Source organism: Poromitra crassiceps (genome assembly GCF_964638095.1).
Source record: "Poromitra crassiceps genome assembly, chromosome: 10".
In the NCBI taxonomy this organism is placed as follows: Eukaryota; Metazoa; Chordata; class Actinopteri; order Beryciformes; family Melamphaidae; genus Poromitra; species Poromitra crassiceps.
The window spans coordinates 20,547,753-20,561,512 of record NC_139631.1 but is presented as its reverse complement, the minus strand read 5'-3'; the positions used below and the strand labels follow the sequence as shown (position 1 = coordinate 20,561,512).

Below are 13,760 nucleotides of genomic sequence, written 5' to 3'. Positions count from 1 at the left end.
AGAACCACGGCCCTGCGGTTACTGGCTGCTTGCACTGTAACCCTACAGGGCACACATCCCACATCCATGGGCAGAGAGGTTGCTGTCTAACCTGAGCTGTTCCCCTGCCTGCCTGCCCAGCAGAGAAGCTGCAGCACACCACAGCTATCTTGTTGAAATGGCATTACAGATAATAGTTCTCGATGTGATCCTGCTATTTCAGGAAAATGCATCATCAGATTGAGCCAACAATAGGCTTCCTCTTCTTGAAGAAGAATTACGCTCATATGCCAACGATTTCAGAGGAACCTTCCCTTGGCCACCCCAAAGTTAATAGGATATAGCCTATAATAGGCTACTTAATTTAGGCTACAACAAATGCAGTGCGTAATGTTCTGCAGCCTGAGCGTATTGTCCTCGGTGATGGTGAGGTTGAAACGGGGCAGGGTGAAGGAGCCAGCAGCCTGCTTTAAAGACCGGGGAGACTATATAAAACTGGTTTCATGCCCACTGGTGTGAGGGCTCGACTTGCAGTGCGCGCAGACGGAGCTAGGCAGAGCCGATAGAGAAAGGAGGACAGACACACGCACATCGCACACGCACAGCGCGCACACACACAAACACACACACACACACACACACACACACACACACACACACACACACACACACATAGCACAAAAAGTGGGTTGATTTGCGGCTGCTGTCGGATCACCAACACATTGAGACATACGGGAGGCGCTTTTGGACTGGGGAAGTCGGCAAGAGTTTAAGGCGGTATTTTCCTTCATTTTGAGTTTTCATTTTGAAGTATTTCACCGGGACTCTGTCTTTGAGTGTCAGAGAGTGTTTTTTTTTTTTTTTTTAATAGGAGCGCATGTTTGCTATAGTGGATGGGATGCGCGTCTTCTCAGTAACCAGCCAACCCGGTGGTGTTTGACTCATTCCCCCCCTGAGCTGGACACACTAACCGGTTTGCTTTCTAACGGGGGAAGTTGAGCTTTTGAAGAACTTTTCAGGTCGTAGGCTACGTTTGACCGCCAGGGAAATGGGACCGTGTCAACTGGAGTGCGTGCCCGCGCTTTACCGAAAAAGTTTGCTTTGGACTGCGCTGCTGCTGTGGCTGACCGCCGCTGCTGACGGGACCTGGAAGACGGGACTTTACAAACCCTCCTACTCAACCGGGACGCAGCTGAGAGAGCAGACGGCAGCCTCCCACACATCAGTCTACCAGAAAAGGTAAGACCGTGTAATCAAATCTACTTTAATGGGAGCTTGACTTTAATGAGGACAGATGAGCTTTGGTTTATTGCATCAACTTACTTGACTATCCATTTACATTATTAAATTGCCTAGACAGACCGGATGATGTTAAAATGGGACACTTTCTGAAAATGTGCATTCTGGAACAAGTTATCATCCCATGCCTTAGCTAGCTAAACATTAACCTCGTCTTACTACAATATACAGAAGAAAAAAATAAAGACAAAATCAAACAGAATCGATGACTCCATGTGCTGAGACCACTTTTTATTTACAGGTGCTACTGGCGAAATGGGGCACCTTCATTGCCATTCATTGCTATTTCATATAAAATATAAACTAAAGACACTTTCATTGTCAAACTATTTGGATTAAAAATGAAATTAAAGAAGATAGCCTACTAAAGCTCAATTTTTCTCTTTCATAATATGCTAATAAATAGCCTGTTGACATCAGTGTTTAAACCTTAGCCGGTATACCTTCCCCCCTTGTTTACAGAATCACATCCCAGTCCATTTTAGCAGGTCTCATTGTCTTCATGACAGTTGGTTTCCTTTTTCCTGTCCTGGCAGCACACCCTGCTCTGCTGACTCCCATCCTCATTGTTGTCTCTGCTTACCCACCTATAGATGGCCCTCTCTTTATACAGTCTACCTATACTGAGTGGTCCTCAGTCTACCTATACTGAGTGGTCCTCTCTTTATACAGTCTACCTATACTGAGTGGCCCTCTCTTTATACATACTGAGTGGCCCTCTCTAGTCTACCTATACTGAGTGGCCATCTCTTTATACAGTCTACCTATACTGAGTAGCCCTCTCCAGTCTACCTATATTGAGTGGCCCTCTCTTTATACAGTCTACCTATACTGAGTGGCCCTCTCTTTATACAGTCTACCTATACTGAGTGGCCCTCTCTTTATACAGTCTACCTATACTGAGTTGCCCTCTCATATACAGTCTACCTATACTGAGTGGCCCTCTCATATAGCCTACAGTCTACCTATACTGAGTGGCCCTCCCTTTATACAGTCTTCTACCTATACTGAGTCTACCTATACTGAGTGGCCCTCTCTTTATACAGTCTACCTATACTGAGTGGCCCTCTCTTTATACAGTCTACCTATACTGAGTGGCCCTCTCTTTATACAGTCTACCTACTGTATACTGAGTGGCCCTCTCTTTATGCAGTCTACCTATACTGAGTGGCCCTCTCTTTATGCAGTCTACCTATACTGAGTGGCCCTCTCATATAGCCTACAGTCTACCTATACCTGAGTGGGCCTCTCTTTATACAGTCTACCTATACTGAGTGGCCCTCTCTTTATACAGTCTACCTATACTGAGTGGGCCTCTCTTTATACAGTCTACCTATACTGAGTGGGCCTCTCTTTATACAGTCTACCTATACTGAGTGGCCCTCTCATTTAGCCTACAGTCTACCTATACTGAGTGGTCCTCTCTTTATACAGTCTACCTATACTGAGTGGGCCTCTCTTTATACAGTCTACCTATACTGAGTGGGCCTCTCTTATACAGTCTACCTATACTGTTTGGCCCTCTCATTTAGCCTACAGTCTACCTATACTGAGTGGTCCTCTCTTTATACAGTCTACCTATACTGAGTGGTCCTCTCTTTATACAGTCTACCTATACTGAGTGGCCCTCTCTTTATACAGTCTATGGTGGCCCTTACAGTAGAGCCCCGCTGCCTCTGAGCTGATGTTGCCAGCTGGGCTCTTTATGTGTTCAGCAGCAGCTCCAACATCTGCTCTCTGTCAGCTGTCAGTGTGCTCCTCAAAGACGTGCTCCGCTCCCTCAGAGGATCTAGCACTAAGCTCCACACGAGACAGGCACAAAGCACCAACATTAGTCCTGGGATCTGCCACATAAATCCAGCTCTTATGTGGCTCCCAGCAGTGAAGACAGGATGCATCTTGAATCGGCGTTACAGACAGCGAATGGGGGAAGCCATGGTTTCTTCTTCTTCTTCTTCTTTTTTTAATAAAGTGCGGCTTGAATAATAGATGGGAAAAGGTCAGTGAAAATGAATAGGGACATGAAAGCAGCACCTCTCTCTGGCCCACAGGCAGCACAGTTGTTGATGAGGGTGGATCTGAAGGAGAGTCGTCAGACTAAACACAAAGGGAAGAACCCCGGCCTGCCTTGCTTCCCTCCTGGATAAAGGGAGTGTTTGTCTCGGAGGCTGGCCAGTGCTTAACGAAGAGACGACGTTTCCATCACACAAATATTTATGCTGTTGGAAGTGTGTGTGTGTGTGTGTGTGTGTGTGTGTGTGTGTGTGTGTGTGTGTGTGTGTGTGGGTGTGTGTGGGTGGTTATGGGGGGTTGGGGGTGATTGAAGACCTGCCTGCCTGCTGAGGCCTTTCTCCTGGGCGTGTCCAGGTGGCTTGGCGAGGTCCCGGCCTCGGTCGGCTGGTTTACCTCCTCCTGTCACTCACCGGCAGAGGGTTGCGGACATGTTTACTAAACACATGCAGCTGGGGCGCCGCAGCATCTGGGCTTGTTTTGGGAAGAGGAGATGAGTTTACAGCCGACGCGGTGTGCTGCCGTTTGAAAGTTGTGGTTTGGGGAAAAGGGAGACGCACGGAGGGACTGCGATGGATTGCGAGCCGCTGCTGTGAGAGGTCAGCGGGTTTGAAGTCTCCGTCCACCTGCTGTCTGGTCTGATCTACAGTACAGAGACAGGTGTGTTTATGACTTGTCAGCAAAAACCAAACAGAGGCAAGTGGATTTTAGAGATCAGGAGGCTGTCACATGGGCAGAGCGTGAGCAAGTTGACATTCCTCAGTCAAAATCAGTGCCTAAATCATTTGGAACTAAAAGGGGAAATAAATATTATTTCTTAGAGAACTGGGAAAGGGATCTGTCACATGAAAAATAATAACTACGAATGTCTTCTCAGACTTGCCCAGACTTCACACTGATTGCACAAAATGAAGGGGATTATAACTCTTGAGTAAGTTCTTGACGAGTGCAGAATAGCCAATAAAGCGTTCGTTCACCCTTGTCCTTGATAATGACTATATGAGCTCAGCACAGCGAGGGGTTAAGAAGGTAGCTGCTTCTTTACTCATCGTCTGGCATGCTTCTTCTCCGGTGGAGGACCTGTCATGGTCTGACAGGCAGGCTGAGCTCTGTGAACCCTTCAATCCTCACCCATCAGCACCTTAACCATATCCACATTTCTGCAACCATATGCGAATGGAGATGACAGGGATTCCACCACTTAAAGGGGACCATGACTACATTTCGCCATTAAAATAACTTGCTTGAATCGCATATGCATGTGCTTTGTGTCAACATTGGGAAACATTTGTCTCTGTCTCCCCCCTAATGTGTGATACCAAACACATGTACAGCTCCAAGATAATGGAACAGATGGTGATTTTGTGGGACCAAGGGCGTATACCAGTACCAGCATTACATACAGCTCATTTGCCTCAGACAAACAGTGTCCACTCTATAAAGTCAGTGTGTCATTCATGGTCAATGGAGCAGCTCTAAGCCCCACACTGGCATGACATCACAGCCAAGAGTCCTAAACCTCTTTGGTTTCTTGCTATTGGAAACAATCGGTTCACATCCATGACTCCTAATTGGGCTGCATGAGGCCCAGGTACGACAGATGTCAATTCTCAACTGAGTGGATTTGCCTCGATCATCTCAAAACAGTTGCAGTAGAATGTGGAGATGTCAAATTGCCCTTTTTTCCTGGAATCTTGTGCATTATGCGCGCTCGATTCCTAGGACTGGAGATGATGAGCCATGGCTGCAGTTATGGAAATCGCCCGCTCCGCAGGCTCCCAAAATCGTGACTGACAGACAGACAGACAGACACCGCCCACCCACCTAGGTGCCATCGTGCAACTGTGCGCCATCCGCTCATACTACATCACAGTTGCTCGAGTGACATCACTGATGACATCACAACTGCCTGAGTGACATCACAGTTGGGCAGTTGCTCGAGTGACATGACTACCACGTGGCTCAGTGGTAGAGCTGTCGCCTCACAGTCAGAAGGTCCTGAGTTTGATTCTCGCCTGGGACACTGCGGGCGCTGTGGTTGTGTTCCCCCCATATCTTCAGTGCCTACTGCCCAGGTGGGGTATCTCGTCGTAAGGGCATTTCTGTCTGTGTGGAGTTTGCATGTTCTCCCCGTGCTCCCCCAGGGGGGTTCCTCCGTATATAACCCCCCCCCCCATTAAAAACATGCAGAAGATCAGATCGTCATCGTCATCCGACCAGTGACGACAACATCCGAAGTCGGTCCCCGGGCGCTGTACGAGAAAGCGACCACTGCTCCTGGCCTGCCCCCCGGAGGAAAGGACAAAGCCAGGATGGGTTAAATGCAGAGGACAAATTTCACCGGCCACTGTCAGCATGTGTGTGTTTGTGGCCCTCCGTGCATGTGTTGATGTGTAACCGTGTGACAATAAAAGACGGGCTTGTCCGTCTGAAATCGTTTATAATCGTTTATCGTTTAATCGTTTATAATCGTTTAATCGTTGATGAATCACTGATGACATCACAATTGCTCAAGTGACATCACTGATGATGACATCACAATCGTGACTGACACCACCGCCACTGACACCGCCACCCACTTAGACAATTTTAACTAAAGATTATCTTTCTTTTAGTTCTTCCTTTTCTTTTCTTTTTCTTTTTATCTCCAACCAAACAAGCAGGACAGAAACAGAGATGCACATCCTGAACCGCACACAGCCACAAACAGGCTCAAAAGCTCACAGGTGTTCCAGACCCAAATGCTCAAAACAGACTTGCAGTCCGGCTCAACGGCAGAACATGAGAGTTTTCCCAGTTTCTCTGTGAATCACTTAGCCCGGCCCTTCAAGGCCCTTCAAGGTGTTGCTGCGGCACTTTGACGAGCTTGAGATGTTTGCTTTGTGGCCTCACCACACCGACCCAGCCAGGAGATGTTTTATCATGGATGGAGAAGCCCCCTTTTGGAGTATTGTAGTGTGAAGCTATGCCTCTCTGTACTTTCATTCACCACAGACCCTGACATGATGGCTTTGAACCTCAGCACAATGGGCCACCCCTAATATTCTCCATTGGCTTCTCATTCAGCAGCTCTATAATGCTTTCAAAATGTAAACCCGACTAAACTATTACTTTAATCTGTTTTTGTTTAATTCTTCCTTCCTCCCTCTCTCTGTCCCTCTCTCTCTCTCTCCATCCCTCTCTCTCTCTCTCACACACACACACACACACACACACACACACACGCACGCACACTGTTATTTCTCAAATTTTACAGTCTTCAATCAGAACCTTGAAGGAAGTAGAAGCTTTTGCGCCAAATCATGTGTTTCATTGTCCTCTCCAGGCTAATTCTTATATAGCTCTCTCTGTTTTTCTCAGCAGCTGCAGATTATAACTCGTGGAATGTCATATCCTGCTCTCTTCATTAATGTCACCGTTTCCCCCCCCCCCCTCTCTCTCTCTCCCTCCCTCTCTCTCTCTCTCTCTCTCTCTCTCTCTCTCTCTACCATTCGTTGCTGCACTACATTTATCTCATGCCTCTTCTCCATCCCGTGGGATCCACAGTGCATCATAATTGTCTTTCCCTTCCCTTCCTTGATCCCATGGGAAGTTCCCTTGGTAAATTGACCCTTGTCTCATCTCCTCATCTCTTCTTTCTCTCCTCTTCCTCTCCTCTTCCTCTCCTCTCTTCTCCTCTCCTCTCTGGCTGTTTGCCACATCTGTCTTTTGTCCTTTGTTCTCCTCAAGTCTGTTTTTCCCACAGCCAGAAATCTAGAGAAATTCCTTCAGATTTCTATCATACTGCAATTCAAACATATTTTTGAGGACTCAGTCCTCCTCCTACAGCAGAAGAACAAATGGCTGGCTGGCTGTAAACGGCGTCAGACTTTTCAGCTTCCTCCCAAAAGCAGGGAGTTATTGAGAGAGAATCAGGGGGAAACTGGAACAGAAAGCACAACAGGGATTGCACCTGGACGTTTTTCACCACAGTGTCGGTCTGCTCCGAGAACCAGCCCGTTTCGCCCTCTGTCAGTTTCACAGGGCTTGGCTCTCAGCTTCCACCTCCCTGCACACAGCCAGATGCTGGAAGTGCACTAACTTAACTCAATAGTCTATACGTGTGATCATGAAAGATGCAGACTAACTTAACGCAATAGTCTATACGTGTGATCATGAAAGATGCAGACTAACTTAACGCAATAGTCTATACATGTGATCATGAAAGATGCAGACTAACTTAACTCAATAGTCTATATGTGTGATCATGAAAGATGCAGACTAACTTAACTCAATAGTCTATACGTGTGATCATGAAAGATGCAGACTAACTTAACTCAATAGTCTATATGTGTGATCATGAAAGATGCAGACTAACTTAACTCAATAGTCTATATGTGTGATCATGAAAGGTGCAGACTAACTTAACTCAATAGTCTATACGTGTGATCATGAAAGATGCAGACTAACCTCACCTAATAGTCTATACATGTGATCATGAAAGATGCAGACTAACCTAACTCAATAGTCTATACGTGTGATCATGAAAGATGCAGACTGACTAACCTAACTCAATAGTCCATACGTGTGATCATGAAAGATGCAGACTAACCTAACTCAATAGTCCATACATGTGATCATGAAAGTTGTAGACTAACCTCACTCAGTATTCTATACATGTGATCATGAAAGATGCAGACTACCTAACTCAATAGTCTATATGTGATCATGAAAGATGCAGACTAACCTAACTCAATAGTCTATATGTGTGATCATGAAAGATGTAGACTAACCTAACTCAATAGCCTACGTGTGATCATGAAAGATGTAGACTAACCTAACTCAATAGCCTACGTGTGATCATGAAAGATGCAGACTAACCTAACTCAGTCTATATGTGTGATCATGAAAGATGCAGACTAACCTAAGTCAATAGTCTATATGTGATCATGAAAGATCCAGACTAACCTAACTCAATAGTCTATATGCGTGCTCATGAAAGATGCAGACTGACTAACCTAACTCAATAGTCTATACGTGTGATCATGAAAGATGTAGACTAACCTAACTCAATAGCCTATGTGTGATCATGAAAGATGCAGACTAACCTAACTCAGTAGTCTATATGTGTGATCATGAAAGATGCAGATGCACAGCGTACGAGTCCCGAGCCAGGTCGAGGTGAACGGCTGCTCCTTAAAGGATATAAGCTTTTTTGACAGCTTCATGAGCTCTCCGTCAGCATTAGCACTCATTTGGGGTTCAGCACGTTTTTGTTTCCCCCAATGTTTTACCGTCTTGGCATCAGTTAGTGTTGAGGAACAGATGGGCCAGAGATGTGATTTTTCCATCCCTGAAGAATTAAGGGTTTTTCTCTCAACCGTTGGCTGTGATGTGTGCGACTGCTAGAGATGGCGGCTGATTTATTTAATTTGGGCCCAGCTTTCTGAGTGCGCCATGTTTGCATAGAGACCTGATACTCACCGAAGGCCTGCTTGGTGCCTGTGCCAGTGAAACAGCGTGGTGCTGGTGGGGTTTCTCACTTCACAGCACAAGGACACCTCCAGCAAGAGGACGGCGTTGACTATCAAACATTTTAGAGAGAAAGGATGAATGAATGCACCTGTGTTCCTTGACATGCATAGAACCAGGGAATATCCAATGGACAATTATACAATAATTATCTCTAACTAAGTGAGGACGGTTAATTTGCCTTCAGCATAGTAAACAAGTGTGATTTCCGCTCTCATGGAAATTGTGTTTTTGTTCCCTGTGCTCAGTTAATACAGTTATCCCCCCAAGGCCAAGGGAACATCAAAACATTCTCCCTCCCATCCTCCACGAGGTGAAGATATTAGCTATTTTTCTCACAGTCATACTTATTATGTGAACCAAGATCATCCCGTTATGTTTTGATATACAGCACAAGGCAAGTCAATTGTCAAGTCATTATGAGCTCTGTTATGAAAACTGCTTTTTGTTATTCCATTAATTGAAATGGCACTGGTTTGTGTTTCCTCTCTTGTAATAACATAAGTGCAATGCAAAGAGAGAGCGAGACCATAAACCCACCCCCACTTCTTCTCCGCCCCTGGTGGCATTCTTAGCAGTTCCCAGGTGAAGCCATGGCCTCCCCCCCCTCAGCCTGGGAAACTCTGATGTTTATCTGTTGCTTCTGGAGGATAAGTGGTGGGGAGGAGTTGGGGTCCCCCCCCCCCCTTCCTGCTCTCAGTACTACCTGACCACAGCTCCTCCAGTCTGGCTTTTTCCACAGATGCTTAGAGGCATTTTTTTTGGACGAGGGAAAGCAAACACCGGGTAATAATATAGATCAGTGTTCGTTTTTGTAGCCCTTATGGATGATGGATATACTAAGTTACATTAAGGGAGGCTCTGTATTTAAATAACACTCGCAGCAGATTTATCACCCACTTGCTTTATGTGACAGTGCTTTATGATGAGAAAGTGCAAGCCATATCTTACTTTTGCACATTTTCCTTATTCTTTTATTCCTCCCGGGAATATTGTCAGAGCTTTACCTACAACTCAAGCTTTCTTCACTGATACCTGAAAACCGGCCAAATAGCTTTTTTCAAAATACAACAAAGAACAAAAACATATCTTATTCGTTTTTGTTTGTATGCATATGTGTGAGAAGTATGATTTTCATTCTTAATGTAAGTGAAACAAAAGAGAGCTCCTTAGACAGCCAGTGAAATGGGCTGACTTGTCATGAAACCACACAGGTATCTTGAGCACAAACCATGAATGTTATATCAAAGAGAGATCTTTGTAAAGCACCGAAGGGCCCAGTCTGTGTGCGGGCACAGAAGGGCCCAGTCTGTGTGCGGGCACCACAACATGTGGGGATGGTTAATGGGCGCTGGTTCAGGGCTGCTCTGCATCCTTTGCCTTTGGCAGTTTCCTTTAGTGTAAACGCTCTCTCTCTCACACACACAAACATATGGTCTCACATATTGACAAACAGACTTTGGTGGAAACACCCTCCCACTCTTGCGAACACACTGGCAGCAGAACACACAGAGTGTCGTTATGTGCTAAGAGGCACACAGTCTCCTTTGTGGTTTCCACATACGTCTCTCTCCCTATACATGCTATTGATTGTATAAACACAGCCTACAGTAATTGTTTTCCATGTTCCTCCTGCAGCTGTAGCCATGTGAAGGTAATCATGGTATTTGTACACTTCATTGTTAATAAAAGACTAGTAACACATGTTACCTCTAACAGCCTCCGCAGTTTTCCCATACATTAGAACCCTCTAACTACCCTTCAATGTTTCCTTGATTTGAGTATAGAGTATAGAGTGATGCAGGGACATAGAAAATATCACCATCTACAAACAGATATGAATGACATCTTTGCAGGACAGTGTTTCTAATCTTTATTAAGGTAAACACACTTTGTTTATTTTCAGTCTGCACTGGTTTTCCAATCTGTTCACCGAAACTCAGAAGCTAAACCTTATGAGTGCTTATGAGTGAGAGTGCTCTTACGGTTTATCTGGCTTGGTTTGCCAATGGCTTCATTCTATCAGAAGGACCTACAATTTATGGCAACTTTAATGAATACCATAATAACATTTAATGAGCATTCTTTTGCTTGTCGGCATTCTTTTGACCAATAATGCTGTGATGGAAACCATACCGTTGCTCCAATGCCAATCAGGATCAGCTATCTCTTCCCATTACAAGGCTATGGAGCTGAGAGGTCTTGGTGGACTCGAGGGTGAAACTGAGTTTAGCTCTCACTCCGCTCCACTGAATCCCTCCTCTATCTAATTTGGGTGACTTTTAGCCCAGCGGAGGCCTCGGATGCTATAACAGGAGCGTTTGACTTTGCAGAAATAACTGATTGTGCTCCTACAGTAGAGGCCTAGGAAAGAACTAGGAAGTGAGTATAAGGGAGTGTGCGCCAATAGACCAGCTCTGACAGATCATAGCCACACTATCAGATCTTCACCCCTGACCTTTACATGAGCTTTTTCCCCTGGCAGGCCAGTTCCTTCACAGCCTCCAGCTGTGCGAAGTGAATCCTGATAAAAGTCTTGTCTGGGAACTAAGGGAGTGGACTCATGACCCAGCACTAGCCCATGTAGAAGACCTCACCCTAACCTCAAGAGTGGGACCCCTACTTCCCCCTGCATTCCCTCCTCAGTGACTCTGCCTCTTCGAGAGAGCCACAGAGACGAAAGCTAGCGGATGATGTGTATTGACAGGGGAGCGACCGCAATGTAAATACAGCCTACAATGCACTCCTGCAAATCTCATGGCCGATTGAACCCATGTAAACACCATAAAGGAGTTTCAAAAGAAAAGGGCAGGGGGAGGGGGGAGGAAAGAATCCAAACCCCTGGGTAGAGAACGGCGTATTGAGTGTGAGCGCATGGCTAATTTCCTTTTGTGACTGTGCTGTAGTGAGAGAGATGGTGTGGCTCTTTTATATTCTATATGGCTCGGTCTTTGGAAAATATCAACTGTTCTTCCTTGATTTTGTCACTTTTGGAATGTTATTTTCATATCAATCAATCTCTCTCTCTCTCTCTCTCTTTTTCTCTCTCAGGAACTGGTGTCCTCATACGGTCACTAAGACGGTGACTTGCCAAATACAGAATGGGACACTCCTGCAGCGGGTCTACCAGACATGCCGCTGGCCACAGGGATGTACAGGAGGCAGGTGAGAAGGGGCGGGGCACCAGAGACGTCCAACCGTATATCTGAGATGTGAACCTTTTAAAGGGAAAAACGCTCTAAACACTTTAACACTGTTAAACAAGCACAAACCTTTAAGTCCATGACGCAGTGGTGTGGCCATTCAGCTTTATGGCACCACTCCTGATCCCACCACCCACATCCCCCTAGCCACGCGCCCTACCCACCCTCGAATCCCAACTCTCTACCACCTTCCCATCCCTAGCTCCGGCCCCTTTCCCTCACCCGACCCCTTTCCCTCACCCCCCTTCCTTGCCCCGCCACCCACCAGTGTTGCCAATTCTTTTCCCAGCAAACTCGCTATTGGCTGCTCAGAAAGTCGCTAGATGATGTCACCCGCTAATTTGCATATCAAATATATGCTTAAAAAACACACCTCTGCCTAGCTGTTGTAATCATTGGTTGTACTGTAATATAAAGTGTTGACTCCGCCCACCTGGGCCAAATTCGGCGTAACCCGTTTTTTAAGTAAACCCTATCCTTCTCCTTTGAGAGAGAGAGCCTGGTGCTGCAAGCTTACTCTCAGCGGAGGAGAGGAGGGGCTGCACTGAAGCGCTGTGTGTGCCTGTGCCACACAGGCAGAGAGAAGGAGAGAGATAGAAAACCCGGCAGCAGCTGCACCAATTTATTGAATGAATGAATGAAGTATTTATTTGTCCGTTTGGCAAATCCATTGGGATTCAACTGGATTCAACACATTAACATTGCTTCCCATGGTCAGAAAAAGTCACCAGATTTGTCGCTAGTCGCTTTTGAGAAATAACGTCACCAGGGGCATCTGAAAAGTAGCTAAATATAGCGACAAACTTGCCAAGTTGGCAACACTGCCACCCACATCCTCCTAGCCACTCCCCCTAACCACCATTGAATCCCAACTCTCTCTACCACCTTCTTATCCCTAGCTATGGCCTCTATTCCCGAGGCCTCACTAAACGTCCATAACTGAGTGAGTGAGTGAGTGAGTGACTGAGTGAGTGAGTGATTGAGTGAGTGACTGAGTGACTGAGTGAGTGAGTGACTGACTGACTGACTGACTGACTGACTGAGTGATTGAGTGAGTGACTGACTGACTGAGTGACTGACTGACTGACTGAGTGAGTGAGTGAGTGAGTGAGTGAGTGACTGAGTGAGTGACTGACTGACTGACTGACTGACTGACTGACTGAGTGACTGACTGACTGACTGAGTGAGTGAGTGAGTGAGTGAGTGAGTGAGTGACTGAGTGACTGACTGACTGACTGACTGACTGAGTGAGTGAGTGAGTGAGTGAGTGAGTGACTGAGTGACTGAGTGAGTGACTGACTGAGTGAGTGAGTGACTGAGTGACTGAGTGTTCAGGGTGGAATTTACCTTTAATTATGCTTAATATTCACAGATCACATACCCCAGAGAAAAACTAATGATCACAGTCACACTACTGCAAAGTATACTGTCTACATAGGCAGCAATGACTTTTTTTTTTCTTTTTTTTTTAACCTTTATTTATACAGGGAGGGCTCTTGAGAGCGGGCTCTCATTTACAAGGGCGCCCTGGTACAACAAAACACATACAGGAAAAACAAAGTTGCAGACAGACAAGACAAGATTAAGTACTGTACTGTACTTAAGTACATTAATTAAAACATGCGCACTCCTCGCGCGTGGTGCTCTCGATGTGCGCTTTGAAGGACTCTATGGGGATGAAGAGTTCCAGTTTTAAAATATCCTGGAGTCTGTTCCATTTATTAGGGGCAAAGAAGGAAAATGCCGTCTTTCCGAGTT

At 45.9% G+C, this 13,760-nt stretch overlaps 1 protein-coding gene across 2 annotated transcripts in view; it reads left to right on the top strand.

Annotated features, from left to right (window-relative positions):
- Positions 1-1,027: 1,027 nt before the first annotated feature.
- emid1 (EMI domain containing 1) overlaps positions 1,028-13,760 on the top strand; it is a gene marked incomplete at its 5' end in the record, with an annotated part of 69,557 nt that continues 56,824 nt past the window's right edge. For both annotated transcript variants that reach the window (XM_083643820.1, XM_083643821.1), the window contains 2 exons: positions 1,028-1,218; positions 11,851-11,964. In XM_083643820.1, the coding sequence (XP_083499946.1) occupies positions 1,028-1,218; positions 11,851-11,964 (305 nt within the window). The remainder of the gene's footprint in view (positions 1,219-11,850; positions 11,965-13,760) is intronic.